Source organism: Pogona vitticeps, chromosome 1 (assembly GCF_051106095.1).
Source record: "Pogona vitticeps strain Pit_001003342236 chromosome 1, PviZW2.1, whole genome shotgun sequence".
Classification (NCBI taxonomy): domain Eukaryota; kingdom Metazoa; phylum Chordata; class Lepidosauria; order Squamata; family Agamidae; genus Pogona; species Pogona vitticeps.
In genome coordinates this window covers 237,166,761-237,188,701 of record NC_135783.1, presented here as the reverse complement: position 1 = coordinate 237,188,701, position 21,941 = coordinate 237,166,761, and the positions used below count along the sequence as shown (strand labels likewise).

The 21,941-nt window shown below is 39.1% G+C and overlaps 1 protein-coding gene across 1 annotated transcript in view; it reads right to left on the bottom strand.

The window, feature by feature from the left end:
• Nucleotides 1-21,941, bottom strand: part of CNTNAP5 (contactin associated protein family member 5) — a 491,198-nt gene that overhangs the window by 206,896 nt on the left and 262,361 nt on the right. The window contains exon 10 of the mRNA XM_020805439.3: nucleotides 16,724-16,895. Within this exon, the coding sequence (XP_020661098.3) occupies nucleotides 16,724-16,895 (172 nt within the window). The remainder of the gene's footprint in view (nucleotides 1-16,723; nucleotides 16,896-21,941) is intronic.

Here is a 21,941-nt window from a genome sequence, read left to right as displayed (position 1 = left end):
TTTTGCTAAGGACCTTATTTCTCTCTTTACCTGCTTGGTCTTTGGTCTGTATGAACAAACATAGAAACCAATACATCTCCATTTACATTGGCAAAACATATGACCTCAATTTTTTTCTATTTGTTTTTGTATGTGTTGCCAGCTGTGGTCTGTGGTTGTAAAACATTTGGACAGCCAAAAGGACCACTACATACAGTATGTCTATAGCCAGGGCAAAAGTGTTGTTAAAAATACAAGGAACAAACACCTGAAGCTTATCAGACAGCTACAACAGTGGTGTCTTACTATTTAACATGCCTTTTTTTCTCACATTGTTTCCATGTACACTTGAATGTATCTGGAGCTTTATTATATTTCAACTTAACTTTTTAGAAGGCAGAAATAAAGCAAACTAAAAATACAATTCATAGCATATTGCTAAGAATTTTTGCATGTCCTTCTCTGGGAAAGAATATATATATATCATTAGAGATTGAAAGAACACTTGCAATATTCTCTGTATTTGTTGAATTCAGCTGCTTGTACGTGGTGAACAGCTAAATGGGAAACTTTAAAGATCTGAAAATTCCACTATTTCTAAAAGAGAACAAGGCAAAGGTCTCTTTTCCTCAAAGTCTCTATTGCACAAAAGACTGATTGTCCCTACCCTTTTGAGAAGCAAAGAACCCACACGGCAGAAAGCACAGAGGGACTAGACTATTATTAGGAATGATGCAAACAAGCTATCCAGTGCTTTAAATTCTTGAAAAAAGCGTAAGTCTAGTTTGGGGCTATCGGTATAAATCAGGCAATGGAATTAAAACTGAATTTTTGTACAAAATTGGGTAACTCTGGCTACCGTTAGGCAACTTTGAACAAAATCATTAAGAGCCCCAGGAAATTCTTTGTGTGCAGACAAGCTGCATTCTGGTTTATATTTAGGTTCAGGAAATGTGAAATTGTAAGTGCGCTTTGAAATGGGAACCAAATCTCCTACATACGCTGCAACTGAAATTCAGGTGCCATGAAAAACAGATGCCCCAGGATTCCTGGTGCTTGGAATGCTACCTTTCCAGCATACTATGTCCAATGGAAAGGTGTCATATTCCATTACCAGAATGCATCCTGAAAATGCTGAAACTATTGGATATACATGGGGGCTAAGGATGGAAATAATACCTACATAACTCATTCTCACAGTCTAGACTATCTCAACACTCAATGAAGGCCTGTATGCTTTGCAAGGTTTCTTATCCCTAGCTAAGAGACAGAACAAAGAGATATTTTCCCCTGCCATCACCTGTGTAACTGGGCAAAATGACTTATTCTCCTCTCTTGTGGCCTTGCCCCCTAAGGAATGAAGTGTGTGCATGCATGTGCGTGCATGCACATACACAAGCACACACACACAAACAGCAAGTACAGAGTGGCTGATTATTATTAAGAAAGACTCAAACAACCTATCTATTGCTTCACATTCTTAAACAAAGCAGAAATCATCCTTTTATAGAAAAATGTGCTTTAAAAACGAGCAATTTTGTCCACATCATTGTTAAAAGCCATTGTTCTATTCAGAGCACCAGGACATTCCTCACCATCCTTGCCAGAGAGGAAAGAATGTTGCAGTTCTTCATCAGTGGAAGACAAACCAAGATTTCTATTCTTTAATGGGATCCACACTTTTGAATGGCCTCAAATGAAGAAGAGGTATCTTACTCCACTAACTACAACAAACTTTTGCCACATGTTTAGAATGTCTACCTGCTCAGTCTTGCAACCACTGTACCAATTCTCTTCTTGCTTAATAAAGCAGAATATTCACTCCCTGTATTAGTTCCTAATCTGCCACAGTTGTTTCTCTTCATGTCTAGAGAAGGTACTGTAGTTCAAGAGCATGGAATCCTTGGATGTGGGTGGGTAGCGGGCTTGTAGCTAAATAAATTAATGGTTGATTGATTGCTAAAATGTCTTTGGCTGATCTGAACGTCTAACTCAAAAAAGTCAGTCCTAAAAGAAGAAAGAATGCAAGGGAAAGACATAAAATCCCAGACGTGGCATAAAACATGGCCTCTCCTTACTTCTAAGGGATTATTAGAGTAAGTGCTTTCCTACCGTAGTTGCTTCCCCAGCTCATTCCAGCATGATTGCCTAATTTTACAATGTCCTTGCTCTTGATAAATAATGAACAAACTCTTGCCACATAATTATCACAGAAGGACCTCTTGGTTCTCCAAGTGCTGGCAATACCATTTCTCAATTTTATAATCCTTCCCTATTAGAATGTTCTAGGAACAATCAGATAGGGAAATTCATCCACCTACAGTAGGTACATCAGAGGGCCACATAGCATTGAATTTCTATATAGTACTAGTATAAACAAAGGGAGATTATTATCCAATCAAATAAGTTTGTTCCCTACAGTGGTGCCTCACTAGACAGTTACCCCGCATGACAGTTTTTTCGCTAGACATTGACTTTTTGCAATCGCTATAGCGATTCGCAAAACAGTGATTCCTATGGGGGAATTTCGCTGAACAATGTTTGGTCCCTGCTTCGCAAACCGATTTTCACTAGACGATTATTTGCTTTTCGCTAGACAATGATTTTGCTAAACAGCGATTTTCATGGAACGGATTATCATCATCTAGCGAGGCACCACTGTACTACATTTCTGACAGCTTACGTTTCTCCTTGTGTTATCAATGACATTTAGGCCTTCAAGATCAAAGAAGAAAACATGCTAATTAGGAGTACTCTAATTGTTTCAAGTGTGCTCTTATGCCAACCTGATTGTTCCAGAAGGTACATTTCTCTTCAGGTGTTATCTAAATGTGTGGAGCCCACCAACATAAAAGGGAACAAAGTGTGAGGTGGAATCTCAATACAACTGGGTTCTAGTTCCCCTGCAGAAATTATCCAACACTAAACAGATTGGGCCCGAGCTATCTCAGGGACTGTGTCTCCCTTTATGAACTTGCTCAAGTATTAAAATCATAAGGAGAGGCTTTTCTCTTGGTCCCATCACCTTCACACATGTGTGTTTATTGGGTAGATGGGAGAGAGCCTTCTCTGACTTTGGAACTCCCTACCACAGGAAGCTAGAATAGCCCCATCTTTATTGTCCTTCTGCAAGCAGGTGAAGAAGACCTTTCTTTTCAGGCAAGCCCTCCCTGAGTGACCGGCTGTCTGAGTGGGGCTTTAAATAAATTGTTGTACTTTACTGCTTATGTTGTTTAGTATGATATTTCTTTATTCCTTTTTAGTATTTGCATTCTCACTGATGTTAGCTTTAATATTGTCTTTTACTGATGTAAGCCTCCCTGGGTCCTTTTAAGGAGAAAGGAGGAGTGAAAATGTTTTAAAAGAATAAATACCCAGATATATTGGGTTCTCCTTTTCCTCACCTTTCTTAGACTATCATCTTTCTCCACTGAAAGTGGCAACAGAGGAGCAGGGCTAGCATGCACCACTCAGTGGATGTGGGCTCCACAGATAACGATTGACTTAGTCATATGAAAACTCTGGAACTATTTAGCCACAAGTTGTTTAATGGGAACCATCTTGAATTGATAAGGAAGTGTAAAAGTTTGGCCCCTCTAAAGACTTAATGAGGATGAAAGAGGAAAGCACAAAAATGGTCTTAAGCTGAACATCAAAAAAAAACTAAGATCATGGCCACTGGTCCCATCAGCTCCTGACAAAGAGAAGGGGAAGATATGGAGGCAGTGACAGATTTTACTTTCTTGGGCTCCCTGATGACTGCAGATGGTGACAGCAGTTGTGAAATTAAAACACGACTGCGTCTTGGGAGTAAAGCAATGACAAACCTAGGCAGCATTTTAAAAAGCAGAGGCATCACCTTGCCAACAAAAGTCCAAATAGTCAAAGCTATGGTTTTTCCTGTAGTGATATATGGAAGTGAGCGCTGGATCATAAAGAAGGTTGACCACCGAAGAATTAATGCTTTTGATTTGTGGTGCTGGAGGAGACTCTTGACAGTCCCCTGGACTGCAAAGAGAACAAACCTATCCATTCTAAAGGAAATCAACCCTGAGTGCTCACTGGAAGGACAGATCCTGAAGCTGAGGCTCTAATACTTTGGCCATCTCATGAGAAGAGAAGACTCCCTGGAAAACACCCTGATGTTGGGAAAGAGTGAAGGCAAGAGGAGAAGGGGACGACAGAGGACAAGATGGTTGGACAGCGTCACCAAAGCTACCAACATGACTTGGACCCAACTCCAGGAGGCAGTGAAAGACAGGAGGGCCTGGCGTGCTCTGGCCCATGGGGTCACGAAGATTCGACAAGAATTAACGACTAAACAACAACAAAGACTTACCTTTATTTATTATTATTTACTTATTTTTTTAAAAAAATTATCCTGCCTTTCTCCTTAAAAAGGACCTAATGCATTTTGTTTTCAACACCTATGGTCCTCATACTCTGTTGCAATGAGGCCTACACTTTGGTTTGAATAGTCAGGAATGGCTACACTTTGTTATTTTTTTCTGTTTGTACTTATCCCAAGCATTATTCTGGTTCTCCATGCTATTTGGTTTGTCATCTCCCTACCCTTCTGAAACTGTGTGCAGTTGGCTGTCAGAATTTTTGTGTGGGCATGATAGTGGGATCAAGTGTAACACGAAACAGAAGACAACATCTGTATTATCTTCCTAATCCATAAAAATACAAATTTAAATAAATGTGTTAGTTTTAAAGGTGTCACAATACACACACACTCCTTCTTGGTAAACTAATTGTTTCATAGGCAGAGGAAAAGGATCTCACAGTTCAGTTTACAAGACCTACTTAATAATCCACTAAATGCCTATGATATGATACTACTTAAAAGTTAATTTATCCATGGGCCCAAGTGGCACTCTGGGTAAACCAATTTTAAGATTCAATTCAGTTATTTAACTTGGGAAATCAGTAGCATTTATACAAACTTATGATTCTAGCTGTTACAGTTTCAGAAATCCTTTAGGCCAAAAATAACCTTTCAAAAATATTTCTAATTACTTCATTCATAGTTAGCCAGAAGCAAAGGATTTTGCAGTTGCTGTTTATAGGGACATGCTCTACAGAATAATTCAGCAGATGCATTTGATCAGGTCCTACTAAAAGCTAATAATCAGAGGGCTATTATCCACTTCTCCTTAAAGGCTTCTATGAGTGTAAGGAGAAAAAAACACAGCCCTGAGATGATTTCTCAGACAATTCTTTTCTCAGAAAATGTGGGTCAGCTTAAATCCATAGCTCAGTCCCATACATTTTCAGCTATTTCAGCCAACAATGTGGGGAAACTATGTGAGCTATTGAATATAAAGCCCCCAGTGACAATATTAAAAATACTTCATATTAAATAGCTGTCCTGACAAGGGCAAAGTGTGGCCAGGAGGCACATGGGATCCTATTCTTGGGATTTTTCTTTTTAAAAAACCCAACAACTCCTGAAATGGTTTGGCAAAGCCTGCCAGAATGCTGGAAGCCTTCCAGAACGGTAGGTGTGCAGTTAATCTTCCCATTCCCTCACAACAAAGCCATGAAAGGATGTTCCTCAATTCTTGTCCTTTGTTTCATTTTCTTTTTTGAACTCCCCAAGGGTACTGCAGTCTGATAGAAAATCAGCTTATGGGCTTCTTAGGCTTTTCTTGCCTCTGCTCTAGACAGAATGTGACAAAATAAAAGGCAAAACCATATATTTATATGTCCATTCCTTTAACTTTTCCACCACAGAATGGCCACAGTATTTTGTTCACTTGCCTACCTTCACTAGGCACCAGCCAAGGCACAAATATCACCCAAGAGAGCCATCCAGGCCCTACCACTAATAGGACCAATACTGAGTCATTACTTCCAAAATCAAGTTGAAGTGAAGGGTAGTGATGCTAGAAATTATTTGTGAGAAAGGGAGGAGGGGGAGTGCAAATGAACACTCCAGACTTCAAGGGCATGGCATTAAACACAGCTAAGAATAAATGAGATTGCAAGGTAGTTTCCTCATTGACAACTTTTTTTATACTCCACTGCAGGTTAATCATTTCAGGGCAAAGACAATATCAAATATTGTCTTCTTCTGTCCCAGCATGGGAATTTGATTTTGCTATAAAACAAAAAAAGCTGAAACACATGGGGCATAATTAGGGAGACAATTCTCTCTTTTCTGTGGCCAGTTTTATTGAACAGGAAGGAATTAATAATTTGATCTTATTTCTACACATTAAATGTTGGAAAAGGACTGGCATCTGCACAAACAACCTTCAACTTTCATTGTTTCCTATCTGCTTTCTTTCTCTTTTAAAAACTGCAATAGCATCTAATTTCCCAATGGTCTATTTTCTCTAATACAACACATGCAAGCAATATAAGCTTGGGAAGGGAGGAAGAACAAGCATCAAGTCCAAAATTAAATTTAAAAGTGTAACACTAGGCAAGCAAACAAAACATCCTGGCATATAACTATATTTACATTTATAATTATATATATCCCACAGTAGTCTATAGGATTTCTAACCTTTTAATTCCCTCCTTTGGGATTTCCCAGCCAGCAAGATGCTCTAAGTATTTTCCCCCTGAAATTTTATACATAGTACCATCAATACACAGGATTCTTATCAGCACATAGATAAATCTTATCAACTTCCTTCTTTGCACAATTAAGTTTGACAAGTCTTGCATTGTGTGTGCCTTTAGTATTATTCTCCACAGGACTTTTGTATTAATTTCCTGTCCTTATCAATATATTTTTCTTATCAATTTCAAGTTCTTACACTGGTTAGTTCCAAATGGTGGTGTATAATACAATGTAAGTGTCTGAAATTAATAAGAGCTACAAAGACATATAGTGTTAATCAGGGCAAGACTATCAGACCTAGTTTTGAGGAGGGTGTGGTGCTCAGCCTCACTCCTCACTGATGCACTGGGATCTCTCTCAGTTTCCATGGAGTTACAGAGGGATTCCTTGCCAGGACAAAATTTCATTATAACCCTAGGAGATAGTTTCAGTTGGCCAAGTCAACAAGCTGGATTAAAAGCAATTGAGGGTTTAAAACAGGAATTAGTTGACACGGGATGGAGACAGATGGTTGGCAAGAAAATACAATTAGTTGAGTTAGCAGTGGGAAATAACAGGATAGTTACTGAAAAACATCAAAAGAAATTAAAGAAATTAGAGATGTTACGTAGCATTATTAGTACCATTATCTCCTACTGCTATTATTGTTACTGTCTTTTTGGTTTTTGTTTAACGGACAACTACTTGTTCTGCTTTTCTTTATGTTTCATGAACAAATAGATTTTAATGCTTTAATTAACTTTTATTTTAATCTGGGGGATTGGCTGTATGTTATGGAAAAACATGTTGCAGTTTTGCATCTTTTAACTGCAGGGCTATCCAAGAATAAACCTGCAGATCAAGTCGATACAATCATTCCTAATGGATTAGATAAAACATTTTTGTTCAAGCCATGTAATGCATCTAATGTATGTTTAAAAGTTAAGAGGCTTTTGATAATGTCTTGCTTTTAAATACATCCTATCTTCAAATATTACCATATAATTTGGTTTAGATTTTAGACTTTTCATCTCCAACGGCTGTTTCTTTGTTTGAATGTGAAACGTAGTACCAGCTGGGCCTGAGGTAAAGAAAGTGCCACACATAAATCTTTGTATCTTTGTCACAGTGGCAAACATACATAAGATCTACGTGTTTCTTCAGATCACACTGGTTCATCCATCCGTCTCCATGACTGATGGGGAAAACAGCAAGAAATCAACAGGCTTTGATGTAGGAATAACTGAACAGAGATATTTTGGCACGTCTGTCCTGCATTTCACTTCAAAAGGCTGTTCTCCAAAAGTTCAGGTTTGACACCTAACTACAACAATAAAGGATATACCGGCATAGATGTATGTTAGATGTTCAAGGAGATCATACTCTAAGGAAAACACTTAATTGCAAAATCTCAAGTTACTTTCATTATTTTTCAGTCAACTGTGAAAACTAATTGCACACTAGGAAACGCAGTTAAAGCATCACAAAGCATAACAAAGAGGCAGAGCAAAATGCTTACTATCTAATTTGCTCCACTTCTTCATATTTCCAATCTGAACCAGATTAGGATTGTTGCTTTGCCGCTATAGCATGCTGTCACTTTGGAATGACAAGTGAACCATGCTTCTTTTGTACTGAGACCAGAACTTGGGATTGATGCATAACATATTAGCATCAAATTTGTTCCTTTGGTGTGTGTGTTTTTTTTACCAGTGGCAGATGGATGCATTAATGCTAACACATTAACATCAAATTTGCTACTTTTTTGACCATTACCACAAAGGGTTTTAAGAATCTAGTTAACAGGAATGTTTCCTGTTTCTTTTCCCTAAAAAAAATCTCTTGTTGCATTAAGAGTCAGCTGACCACTTCCACCTATACTCCTTTCAAAACAACACAATAAGAAGCTTTGAATGAAATTATAAATCTCCCTCAGATGCTGGCTACCTCCTCCAAAATCTGATCCTGAGATGTAATCAAGCTGTTCCAATGACACTCAATCTGGCGGCATTCTCCCATAGATAATACTTGAAGAATAACATTATACGGAGAAACATCACAATCCAACAGCCTCTGTGTAGGATGATCTGCATCCTACATAGTCCAACAGCCTCTGTGTAGGATGATCTTTCCTTGGGGTTGTCTGTAGACTGGGGAAAGGAGCCAAACCTATGGCTGAAACACTGGTTGTGCTGCCCATCCAACAGATGGCTACGAATCTGGCTGTTTACATGGAATAGAGACTGAAGGGGAAAAGAAGGGGGGGGAGCCTCAATTGATGGAAGTAGGGGTTCTTTTTTTGTATTTGCAAAAATAAACATCTAACCCAGTTAAGGCTTACACATGCTCAGTTGTATCTCCCACTTCTGCCATTACTTAGGATTCACATCATAAACCAGAGTGGACACTGGAGAGGAACAGACACTTCTTGAATGTCAGCAATAGGCATGAGCACTGTCTCCGAATAAATGGATAAGGGAAGATCGTATCAAAAGTATGTGTTTAGGTTTAGGGTGGCTAGGGTTGGAGCAATGAGCTTACTCTATTTAGCATTGATATGGCTCAAATTATGGTCCACAATTTGCACTGAGGAAAGGGGAAATTGCATTGGTTCAATGAGTTGCTGCTGCCAAAGGAGACGAGTGAACTCCCAAGGAAGCCCAAGAGATTTGCTGGACACTCCAACCGAAGAACTGCCAAGGAGGGCTCAGACTGAGATCAACACAGAGAATCTATATTCCTTTTCAGGTATTACACGAGCCATTTTATAGAGCTGAAGAGTAAAGTGAAAGACTTGTCTAAGTGCTTACTTTGCCTTTTTGTGTTCTGGTATATTTTCTTTTTCCTCTCAGTTTAGTTTGAAATATATTTAAACTATTAAAATTGATTGTGTGATTGACTGTGGCAGGATGATTGCTGTCTGGCTTTGTTTCAACAGATCACATAATTAGAGCATTAAAGCCTGAAGTCCATACCCCTTTCCCATTTTTTTTAAACTTTTTGGTGGAAACACCAACCATTGTCTGCTAAAATTCTAGCTGTAATGTTAAGGTCTATCATGTCCTCAAAACAGAAGTACTGCAGGAGCTCAGGCCACAGAATTCCACAGTCCTTCCACCTTGTTTATGGCATTTTTTTTTCTTTATGGAGAACTGGTAATGGACAGGTAACTTCACAGATTCCAGACAGAAGATAATGGAATATCTCTTAAAGGGCACAAAGTAGTTGGCCCTAATCTAGGTGACAGAGTATTTGGGACATTTTAGTCAACATTCATATGTGGGATAATAGCCCAGTGGCAAAAAGGAAGGGGTCGAGGGAAAGAGATGTAGCTAAAGATGAAGGATCAAATAGATATGACAAAAGAGGAAAAATGTTAGTAAAAATGTCTTGACCTATTTCAGATTCACCAACCAACACATAGGAACACACAACAAAGGCAACTGCTGAATGGCTCAGTGGTTTAGGCATCTGGCTGCACAGCCAGAGGTTGGGGACTTGATTCTCCACTGTGCCTCCTTAACAGGGGCTGGACTCTATGATCCACAGGGCCCCTTCTGGCTCTGCAATTCTAAGCTTATTAGCATTATTATTGTAGTATTTTTCTCCTCTCTTGTGCTTGGTTCCAGGGAACTGGAACAGGACTCAGGTTAGGCCTATTTGGACACTCAAGCCATTGTGTAGTTTCTAATGGGCAGAAAGGGAAAAGGACAGGCTTTACCTTCCCCCCAAACCTTAACTCACTATGACATAGAGGTTCTAGCAGCTTAGATATGAGCATGGGTCTCAACCAGGGATGTCAGGGCACAATCGTGAAATGAAAGGGAGTACATTTTTGGAGTGGAAAACATAAACACGCCTAGTCCATTCTTCTAAAGGAAGCTAGAATTTAGAAAATAAAGAAAAACAAAGAGTAAAGAATGAAAGAAAATGCAATTCCATTTTGTTGGATACAGCCGCGAGAGACAATTGAGAGGATATCACACACCAGCTCAGATCTCTAGAATCTGAGTTGCTGTTATTATTGGGGCATTCTGCATTTTGTTGCAGAATTCACATAGAACTAAACCTACAATAAAGGATTCAATGACACTGTAAACTGAAAAACAATGGGTCTGAGTTTCAGTGACTATCTACCATTTTCATTTTGTTTTGTTTTTTTAGCAGTCAAAAAAACAAATGAGATAAAAAATTGTCATAACAAAACTCTTGCTTTTTACCACTTAGCACTTTTTTGTTCCTGTCCTTGCCATGCGTTGGGGCAGAAAATATCCCATGCCACTTTCTTCCCAGACAATGAAACCAAGAAACAATTGTGAAATAATCTGGTCATCTTAATCTAGTTCCAATGGAAAAGCAGCATTGGAATTATCTATGTGTTCAGGAAATGCAAAATATATAAATTAAACCCAAAACTCAATTCAAACTCCTACACTTTGCAACCTTAACTGCAAGTTTAATGCTAACCCTCAATGCTTTAGAATTCCAATGGGGTTAGAAAATACCGATAAATTCACCCAATGCAAGTTAAAAACAAATTTTGGTATATGAGGCCAAATTTAAGTTTTTCATGTTGCAAGAGATGGATTATATTTCATTAACTGAGTTGCAACATGAAAGATCCATTATCTGATTCCAATCTGCACTCTGTGACCTTTGTATTTTATACCACTGATGGGAAAGTAACACAAAAGTACTGAAACTTCCATGTGCCATTTCCCCCTCCCAATTTTGCCCTTGTGTGTTTTCATTTATTTGCTGTTAATTGGTTCCACCTAGATTTCCACAGAGACCATGATGATAGTGTCCATCACCCAGTAATCCACCAAGTCCCTTTGAAACCTCCTGAAATTGCTTTTATAAACTTAGTGCCTTTCCAAAGCTCCTTTGCTGCTTAAAATATCCACTACATGTTCATCAAAGTCATCCACATGCTCGGAAGAAATTTCATTACCCTCATTGTGGATTTCGCTAGAAAATAGAGAGATAAAAATGTCTCTCCTCTCAACAGCCAGAACATTCTATTTATCCATTTTATCAACCAACCAGCCAGAGATTCATTGCAAAAGATTTTCAGTTCTAAACAATGGGAATGCTTTTCACAAAAGTTTAAATATTACAAATGAATGTGAAAATCTGTCAGCTGAGATTTCTCAAAATTTCTGCAGCATTCCTACCACATCAATTTCCATATCAGGCTGCAAGACTGCCCCTTCTTTCCACAGATATTTGTGATTTCATAAATTATTCATAATATATGATTTTACCCCACATATTTTCTTGAGTGACTGTACACATATTTAGTTATGTTCATTTAGCTGCAAGCAATTAGGGGTGGGGGAGGGGGAAAGGGAGAAAAGGACCTGGAGTTTATAGGTTTTTTTCCTCATGACAAGTGACCAAAATATATAGTAGTTTCTGACGCTATAAGCTATATATAATGTTTTTTTGTTTTTGTTTTTAAATCACTTAATAGGTGGACTTCATCTTTTGAAATCAGAACACATTTGAAACAGAAGTACAGAGTTTTGATGGTCTCTCTTTGCACAAATTATTTGGAGACAGCTACTGTAAGTGTATTCATTTAGATACTTGTTTTATAGTTTAACTCTTTAACATAAAAAAAAGAAGTACAGCTAGCAGGCATTGAGTTACAGTACACTCTCTCAGTTTTGTTTTGTTTTTATTCTGCCTTGTACACAGGGTAGTATTAACCCATGTCCAGGCCCCTGGACTTTCGAGTATTTTGGGGGCCCTTTGGCATTTCAGTCTTTCACCCCACTTCAGCTGATAGCGTGACCCTGGTACAGTAGGTACTGGATAGCCCTATATCCATTTTGAGGTACTCCTGAAGAATTCTATTCACAATGTAGGAATGTTTGAGCACACACAATCAAGGTTAAAAAAAACTGACTGTCCTCTAGCCCCTGTGGGGTCCCTGGGCTTCAGCCTAATCAGCCTTAAGAATAATATGGCCTCACTTGTACAGGCTTCTGCATCTTTGCTAGGTGATGCTGAAGCTTATATTTATGTGGCTTGAAAAAGTCTACATCCCAAGACATCCTAAAGCAGAATAGAAGGAATTGACGAATTCAGTCGTGACAAATTTTGGGTTACATCGATCTGAACTTAACCTCTCAGACTAACATCCGGATCACAAAGCAGCTGTCCAGTGAATTATTTGACTTGATGAAGTTTCTGCAGCTCAGCTAAAACACCCACCCACAAACCAAATACATATACTACATTTTTTTTTAGATCAAATACATTGAAAAGTTCGTATTTTGAGAAAGAAGGCAAATATGTAAGATAAGAACATATGGAAATATAAACTCTTATGCAAATATCTTTCTTAAGAAACATTAATGGATTGATGTAGATACATTGGTGAAACATGTTTCATGCAAACGTTGCACATATTGGAAATGCACCCACTCTTGGAGGCAAGATTAGCTTGATGCAATTTTCAATTTTGCCATGAAAATGCTGAGAAATTCCACTAGATTTCATGAAGGAGAGGGAGGACCCACATGGAAATCTTACTGTGAGGATCAAAGAGTGATTCCCCTCTCCCCCATTCATTTCTGTGTGAGAGTGAAAGGTTGTGTGATTCACATCTGTACCCTAAACCTATGACTGGCTTTAGATACCTTAGAGGAGGGGTATGACTATGAGCCCCAGGGGCCAAACTGAGGTTTTCAGCACGATGACATTCAAAACGTTATTGACTTACAATAACATATTGAACCCTCTAGGATACATAGAGGCAACTTTGTCATATTTGAAAAGACTTTGGCAAAGCATGCTCTTTTTTGGGGGGGAGGTTGTTCCATTTTTGTTGTTGTTGCTTAGTAAATAGCCCAAAGGGAATTTCTACTTTTTTAAAAAAGAAAGAATTTGGGGTGGGGAAATGGGATCATAGAAGCAGATGTATGCCCTCCAAGGTAAAGGGAATAGGAGTGTGCATATCCCACACCTCTGGAAATTGCCCACCCCGGACTCACAGCTACAACAGGGAGCTTCAGCAATTGCACTTTCTGTTTTAATAGCTTGATCCCCTTCAACAATTCTATGGAGGGTGTTTCTCATGTAACATTTTGCCTAAGTATATGCCCATTAAAGTGTAATATACATAAAAGACAATGTGTTTGTAAGCGTTTCGGTTCAAAGGAACCACTGAAATAGAAGAACATGCATAACTCATGAATCCACAATTGATGGCAGCACTGTCAACTGTTACCCTATATTTATATGCTAAAACAACTAATATGTGACACAACCCTGATGTGTATAACACAAAAAGTTTGTGAGTTCCATAACCAGTTTGTCAACTTTGAACATGAAAGTCAAAAGCAGGGAAAATATACTGAAATTCTTCTTCATATGAAAAAGGATCACTTTGCTGCTTATCAGTCTTCTTTTACAAACTATAAAGTTTTACCATCAGTAAACTAGAATGAATGCTATGAGAATAGCCATTCCCTGTGTTTGGTGGCCTCATTTTGGTTTGCAAAGGCCATGGCTGGGCTATAAGAGACTTTGCCAAAAATAATTTTTTTAAAAAAATCCTTCAAAAAATAAAATTCCTGTAATCTCTCACTGGCCATGAGGGCTCTGGAATTCTGGAAATCATGAGATAACACCAACTAAGATGTGAAACCATTGACCTTAAGGCCACACTTTCTTGATAATCAGTACCATTATCTCCCAGCAAAAGTGATAGCAGTTATGAGGGCTGTTTTGGAGATGCATACCCATCCACCAGCTCTGAGGCCAGGTTTGGTCATGCTAACAAGTGTTATATTTCCTGGTTCAGAAATAAATACTTGAGAGGTGTGTGATCCTGAATGTAGCCCGGTGCTACAACTTCTTAATTCTCTTATCTGGCTTGGATGAAAATCCAAGCATCTCCAGGTGTCAGAGGTGAAAATGAACATTGCAGAGCACAGGAAGAAGAGGGGAGGAGAGGGTTTTTCAGAAGCTTTCGTGATGTAGGTAGAGGAGTAACAAATGTGAAGGTCTTGCATTTGATTTTTCTGAACTTTAAACCCCAAGGTTTGTGTTTCTCTGACAAAGACCAGAAGAAGTAAAAAGAACACTTTTGAAAAGTTCATCACTAGTCAGGTTAATTGATTTAGTGGCCTATTTTAGATCTTCCATGAAGCTGTGACCTAGTTTATTCTAATTACTTCATCTTTGCTTCCTTCCAGAATATGGCAGCAATAACTTTACAGAAACTCTTAAAACTCTCTTTCCTTTATATCACAGCCACTGTATCCACCTCTAAATGAATAAACTAAAAACTTAAACTAAAATTAAAAAGGTTGGTGTGAAAAACCCAGTAATTATTTTATGAGGTCAAATTTTAGAGCAGAGATTCAAGAAGTGACCTTCCCCGACCTTTACTAAAAACATTGAAGCCTACATGCATTAGTTTCTTAGAAATATTGCACACTAGCAAATTAGTCTAGCTCACAAACGTGTTTAGTCCACCTGCCAGGCATCATTATCTTAGCCATCTGTGACCTGAAATAAAAAATAAGCATCAAGCTTCCGTTTAGTCACATGAAGATAATTCTTCATCACTACCAGTATTTAGATGAATAATAATTTACAAACTTGTAGTAGGGAATAAAGAGGATCCCTGGGTTAGTATAACATACTGATGATCAAGATTATTCTTAAACCTCTTTTATGGGCACAATTTGTGAGCAATCATGGAGTGGAGCACATGTAGGCCTAAGGGACACAACCTCACCCCTGATCTTTCATGCTCAGTTTAGTATTTGTGGAGATGATTATTTGTTTATTTATTTATTTCAACATACGAACTCCTGTATTCAAGAGTACCCAGGGAAAAGAAGTGTGATACTTCAATCAGCTTTGCCCGCAACATCTGAGACCTCTTATGGACACTCTATCTGAGGACTCACCAGGTGGTATATAGCTATCGTTTTTATTTTCAATTATTTTCCAGCTCAGTGTAATGGTGTTTTTACTGCTAAATGGGAGTGTGTGAAATCGTGAATGAAAGCTGGCTTCCCCCCCCCCATGAATGTTGATTAGCTAGGTCCCATTGAAGTGTTTGGGTCTGCCTATCTTCTATCTTTCTGTTTACTGGGCTTTGCACTGTTGCTCAAAGGGTGCCAGTGGGCCAAAGTAAAAGCCACTTGCGTATTCTTCTCTGTATATTTAAGGTCTTTCACATCCCTGACATTAATGGCACAATATTGCCTTTCTTCCCTTGCAAGTTTTAAAAGCCATTTGTGTTTCCACATTCATGAGAATGGAGTTTCCATGGAGTTCTGGAAACATATAAATAATGTGTATTTGTTGAGAGTTTTAATGAGACATTATCTGGAAGTAGTGTCTGTAGATGAGCTGGTAGGTGTGTATTTCTTGACATCTCTTATGTGAACTCATCTGGTAAGGCCTGTAGAATCCCCAGGTTCTACTTCAGTCCCCAAATTACCAAGATGTGCTGTTACTAGATAGGGTTCTGTTCAGGATGGCTATAGTCAGCTGGGACAAAAACAGGCTTCTGATTTTTCTTTAAAGTCTATTAAGGTTACACAATTCTTAGGCAAGGTATTCCAAGCTCTGACTTTCTGCCCTGACATCACCATGGACAAGGGTTGGTTTGGAGTATCACTGAAAGGACACACCATAGGCCAAACACTAATCTACATGTATGGACCAGGTCAAGCATGGACCCGGTCAATGGGGTCAATACACATCCTTAATTTCTACAATGTAAGTATTTCATTATTTTGCCTAGAGTAAAAAAAAAAATTATGGTACCATACAACATGCAGTCTGGAACTGATATGCTTAAACAAAACAATTGCATTAAATAGATGACTGAAATGACATTTCCTTTCCTTTTACATCGCTTTAAAATTTGAAAGCTATCAAAGGCAGCCTGGGCGTAAAACCTAATCTGTGCACAAATCTGCAGTTTGATTTAATTTGCATACTCTATATCCCACAAATGGACATGGAGAGAGAGAGAGTCTAGCCCACATTATCATTTCCTGGATTCTCACAGTAATACTTCTGATCGGTAGTTCTATTAATTGTAATATCATTGATGTTGGTGGATTAGATTGTTCACATATAGCGAACTACACTCATGAGCCACTTGGCTGAAAGAAAATAAAACACCTGAAAAAGAGAAAGAATAATTACCTGTCTTTGATGCCACAGAGATCAATACGCAGATCACTAAAATTCCCCAGGGAACCTTGCTGAACTAAAATGAGGTCCTTGGGCTGGTTATCAATAAAGATGAGTCTCATGCAGCCTTGAAAAGCCGTAATGGGATTTAAACATTTTGAATCGGCAGAATTGTCAGGGCACCCTGTGGGACAAAGAGGGGAGAAAAGAGGGAGATGAAGAAAGCTTAAATGATAATTTATTTCCATGTGGATTCACCACTGGCAGGCCTAATTATTCACAGTGTTTCCATCACCTGCTCAACATGAGCATCTGAGTTACAAATTCTAGGGAAATAAATAAAAATTCAAGAAAGCAAATGGGCAGCAACGGCAATAGAATACAGATGCTCAGATGTGTTCAACGTTTGCCTTAAAACCTTCTTTAGATGGTTGGGAAGAGGTTAATCTTAAGATGCGAGCAGAGAGTTCTAGACCCACCTTTTCCTGTGGGTCTGTTTCCACAGAGAGCAATAGGCTGAAGAGGAAAGGCTCTGCTACCTCGGGAGTCCCTCCACATGAATGGGGATGCGTGAAAGACTCCACATTCAACAGATACTTTTCACATCCATCCCTGACTCTGTGTGATGAGAGTGACAAGCAGGTGGCAGGGCTACAATATTCTTCCTCCACAAGTATTCTAATTAACTTTTTCTTGGATGCCTGAAAAGAGCTAAAATGCAATCCAAATGCCATATCTATCATTTCCACTGTCTTTAGCAGGATGCTTCTGGATTGCTCTGGGAGGAAACAACACCCCAGGAGAATCTCTAGCACAAGCAATAACTCTGAAGTCATATGGACACATTGAAAGGTTCAACTTGTTTGTCTGTGTCTTTTTAAAGAGGCAGAGTGCCATCCAGAGCCAGTGAATATTCTAACTCCACCCTATCCAGATCCAATGCAAGAGTTGCCCATTGTTTTGCTTTGGGTACAGAAACTACTTGGAACATGTCCTTGAGATGGATCTCCTTTACACTAAGTTAGATGATCTACCTCACTAGCTAGCTCATTACTGTATTTTACAACTGGTAGAAGCTTGTTAGTGTCTGAGGCAAAGGTTTTATCTGGTCCTTTCAATGGTACATTTCAGGGACTGGCTCTTCAACACTGTGCATGCACAACATGACTGTTCTACTATGACATTGATATGAATTACCCAAGAACGTCAGACTGCCCTAGCAATTTTCCTTGCCCCCTTCATGGTGGCCAACTGTGTCTGCTAGTTCCCACAGAACAAAGCTTATCCCACAGAACAAAGTCCTCTATCAGCTATGACATCTTGAGGGAAGACTAACATCACAATAACCATTCTTTAAGCCAGAGGTGACCAACATGTTACTCTCCAGATATGGCTAGATAACAAATCCCATCAGCCTTAGCCAGCATATCCAATAATGGAGGAGGATGGCATTTGCAGCCCAACCTGAACGTGTCACCCAATTTTCCTATTTACAAACAGCTATACACCTTACAGTCTGTACTACTGCACCAAGATATATTTTTTCCAGGCCCCAAACTGAGCATCACATCTGTTTTTCATATGATCTATGTCTGTTAATAGAACCTATCCTCGCAGTTAAAATTGCAACAGCTACAACTGTAGTGATTCCAGAGCACAGTAACATATATAGAACTGCCAAAGAAAGCCCCTTATGGTGTTACCTGCAGTTCTACAAATATGCAAAAGTCAGCACAGAAAGTGTTATGTACTTGTAGAAAACACTTCTAATGAAGGATGAGTGGAAGCTCTTCTTCCTGCCCTTTAGGGGGGAAAGGGCATACAGATCCAGGTCAACCTACCCTGTACCTTTTAGGTGATATTCCAATCCATTCTGTCCCACATGCCATATGTTGGCTTCAGTATGTATGTCCCCCCCAGCACCTCAGTGATTGAAAAGTCCAGGGGACATCTTAGGCTTTGTTGTGGGCCTCAGCTTTGCCTTCTTCTTTGTCACTGGAGCAGAAACCTACTGCACTACTTTTTACTTCTCCTTTTCTTAACTCAAAATTTTGGCAATATTTTTAACTCTATGAGTGCTGGATGGGATATGAAGGATCCATTGCAGTGTAGTTGGGGGTGGGGACAGAGTAAAGAGCAGCTTCTTGCTCTACCTTCTAATTGTCCTGGACATTCATAAATAATCTTGATTCAGTCTATTTCTACGTATTTGTCTAAACTACATGCCTAAACCGCAGAAACCTGTGCTGCAGGGTCAGAAGACCAGCAGCCGTAAGATCGAATCCACGCGACGGAGTGAGCGCCCATCGCTTGTCCCAGCTCCCGCCAACCTAGCGGTTCGAAAGCATGCAAATGCAAGTAGATAAATAGGGACCACCTTGGTGGGAAGGTAACAGCGTTCCGTGTCTGAGTCGCACTGGCCATGTGACCACGGAAGATTGTCTTCAGACAAACGCTGACTCTATGGGTTGGAAATGGGGATGAGCACCGCCCCCTAGAGTCGAACACGACTGGACTAAAATTCTGAAGGGGAACCTTTACCTTTACCTTTTTACATGCCTACTTAAAATATAGCAAGGAGCAAACTGAAGGGGTGAAGGGGAGTAAATGCATCATTGGAGTGTTGTAGGAACTGTACAATATATGAACAACTGAGCAGCTGTTAGAACACATTTACTAGCTGGAGTCCTGAAGTTCAATTCTCTACTGTGCCTCTCAGGAGAACAGCAAGCCTGTGTAGCCTTCGGCATGCTACATGGTCCCAAAGCATCCACAGAAGAAGGGACCAGTAAATCACATCTGAACATTTCATACCTAGAAAACCCCAAAAGGAATTCCCATAATTCATAATCTAATTATGGACATGCAATCACTGCTATTATTAAGTAACAGTTAATATGACTTAACAGTCAAAAAAGAAAGGAAGAAAAACAATACTCTATTCTATGGGGTCAGACATGAGACAGTATCAGGCTGGGTTGCAATAGTCTGTCTCCTTTTGTATCTAACCTTAGTGACCAGATAATTTGAACTGCACATTATATGCATGGTGGCCCAGATGAGTTCTTTCCCCCCTGCCCTCTTCTCTATGTGTTGCCCGAATGTTAGCATACTAGGGCTTGGTGGTCCACAGCCTTTGTTTGTCCATAGTAGGATCACTCCTATAATAGTTTCAGCAAGCAAGCTGAAAGAACTGTGTTGAAGCATCTGCGTACCTGGCTAAGCCAAAGGATGGCCATAAACCATTAACAATTAATTAGCAATAGCAATGAAGAAACAGATTGCAGATGCTCAGGCATTACCTTCATGCCACCTGCTGAACAAGGTGTATCCTAGAAACACTAAGCTACCTTTGGCAATATGGTGATTGAATTGCACTCAACTTGATACCATCTTGTTGGGGTTATGTCAGCATCTGGGTTAAAATGACTGCTATGCTTAGGGAAAAATATGGTGGGAAACAGAAAATGTCATCCAATAGCCTTATGAACCCTGGAGATAATCAAGGAGCACTGAGTAAACTCTCTGAAATATCAGAAGTGCAAAGATCAAATCAAAATGAAGAGTTCAATGTCTCCACATTGTGAAAAAAAAGGTTTTAACAGAAGCACCATCACATATGCAAGCAGGCAGTGGAGCCAAACAGTATTAAACTGAGATAAACCTTCTTCTAACCTTCCTAGCATAGCACCAAAAGACGTCATCAGGAAACACTATTAGAAGATTGCTTAAAATCCAAGTATGTTCAAAACCTACAGTTGCAGAAGAATGCCCTGGTGATCAAGGGGTTTTTGGGACAAAGTGAATGAAACACCACAGGCAGCAGATGCAACACAGGTCACATCAACAGTTCCATGGATGTTCCTTTTGAACCCCCTGGCCCTTTCCTTCCATTGGATGACAGAGCTATGGGTGCTACCCTCCTTTTCCACCAACCTGGGCTGCTGCCTTCAGGCATGGGAGAGGGTGCTGTTCCATTGCTAGTCAGTTCCTGGTTATGGAATGGGTTGTATGTATTCCTATGAAGAAATTGCAAACTGCAGGGGCCAACATTCATGAAGCAGCATTATGAATGTAAGAAAAATGTACCAAGGCCTTACTAGAAGGCAAATTTCTCAGATCCAAAGATTGTACTCAGACAGAGATTTGTACTCAAATTCTTTCCCACTTATGTTTTCTTCCAAAGAGGCAGAATAGTCAAGTTGAAAGAATGAAAAACTGAAAATGAAAATGCAGAAGGCCTGCTAATTTTGTTTTCACATGGATGTTTAAATTGTTTATGACATTACAGTTGCTCCCTTTGCAAATTTTAATCATAGGAGCTTTGAGTGACAAAATACCTGTCAAGCCTCCAGCATGATATTAAAATAATAATCATCATGACAAGATTCAATTAAAAACTGGAAATCAAACCTTCATAATTATATCCCTCCACCCACCCACCCCCAAAAAAACCTTTGGAAGAAAACCAGCCCTTAGAAATTAAAAAAAAATTATGAAGAAACAATGTATAATCACATCTATTTTCAAGCATATACATCTGTTAAATATTCTATATTTAAATGTGGATGAGACTGTTCTGATTCTGAATTATTTTACTTGGACTCTTCCTTGTTTAAACAGCCAAAACATTATTACATCCTACCTAGAAATATAAATCCTTGCTTATCTTATTTTTGGGGAGGAGGGAGTGTCAGTTATAGCTCTTGCATGTATAAGAACACATTTTTGTGCAAATTGCTCAGTTATTAATTGCACAAAACTATGAAAGCTGCTGCCTTGTTTTCAAAAAGTGAAGGGCTGAATTGGGCATTCTCTTTTCAATTAATGAGCCCATCCTTCTATACTTGCTGCTTAGCTTTACAGAAGGGAAAAACATTAAGACATTTTGCACCAATTGTGGAAACCTTAGTGGAAAAAAGGTGGTTCTTCTCTCCTCTAATGCTCACACTGAAGGAGACACATCTTACAAGGTTATCAAAGGCTCAGCAAACTCTCCAGTTTTAGTTGGTCCCAACAAGAATAATGAATTCTAGGCAAAAATCAGTAAACTGGCATATTGCACTGAAATAAAAGGGAGTCATGTGGTCATTATAAAATGCAAGAGTTGTCAGTACCTTTATAGATAACTAAAAAAAATCATAAAGTTTGCAAGCTTTCATGGATCAGGATGTCCACACCATCAGGAGTGTACTACTGTGAAGAATTTAAAGTCCAAATGTTCTTGACA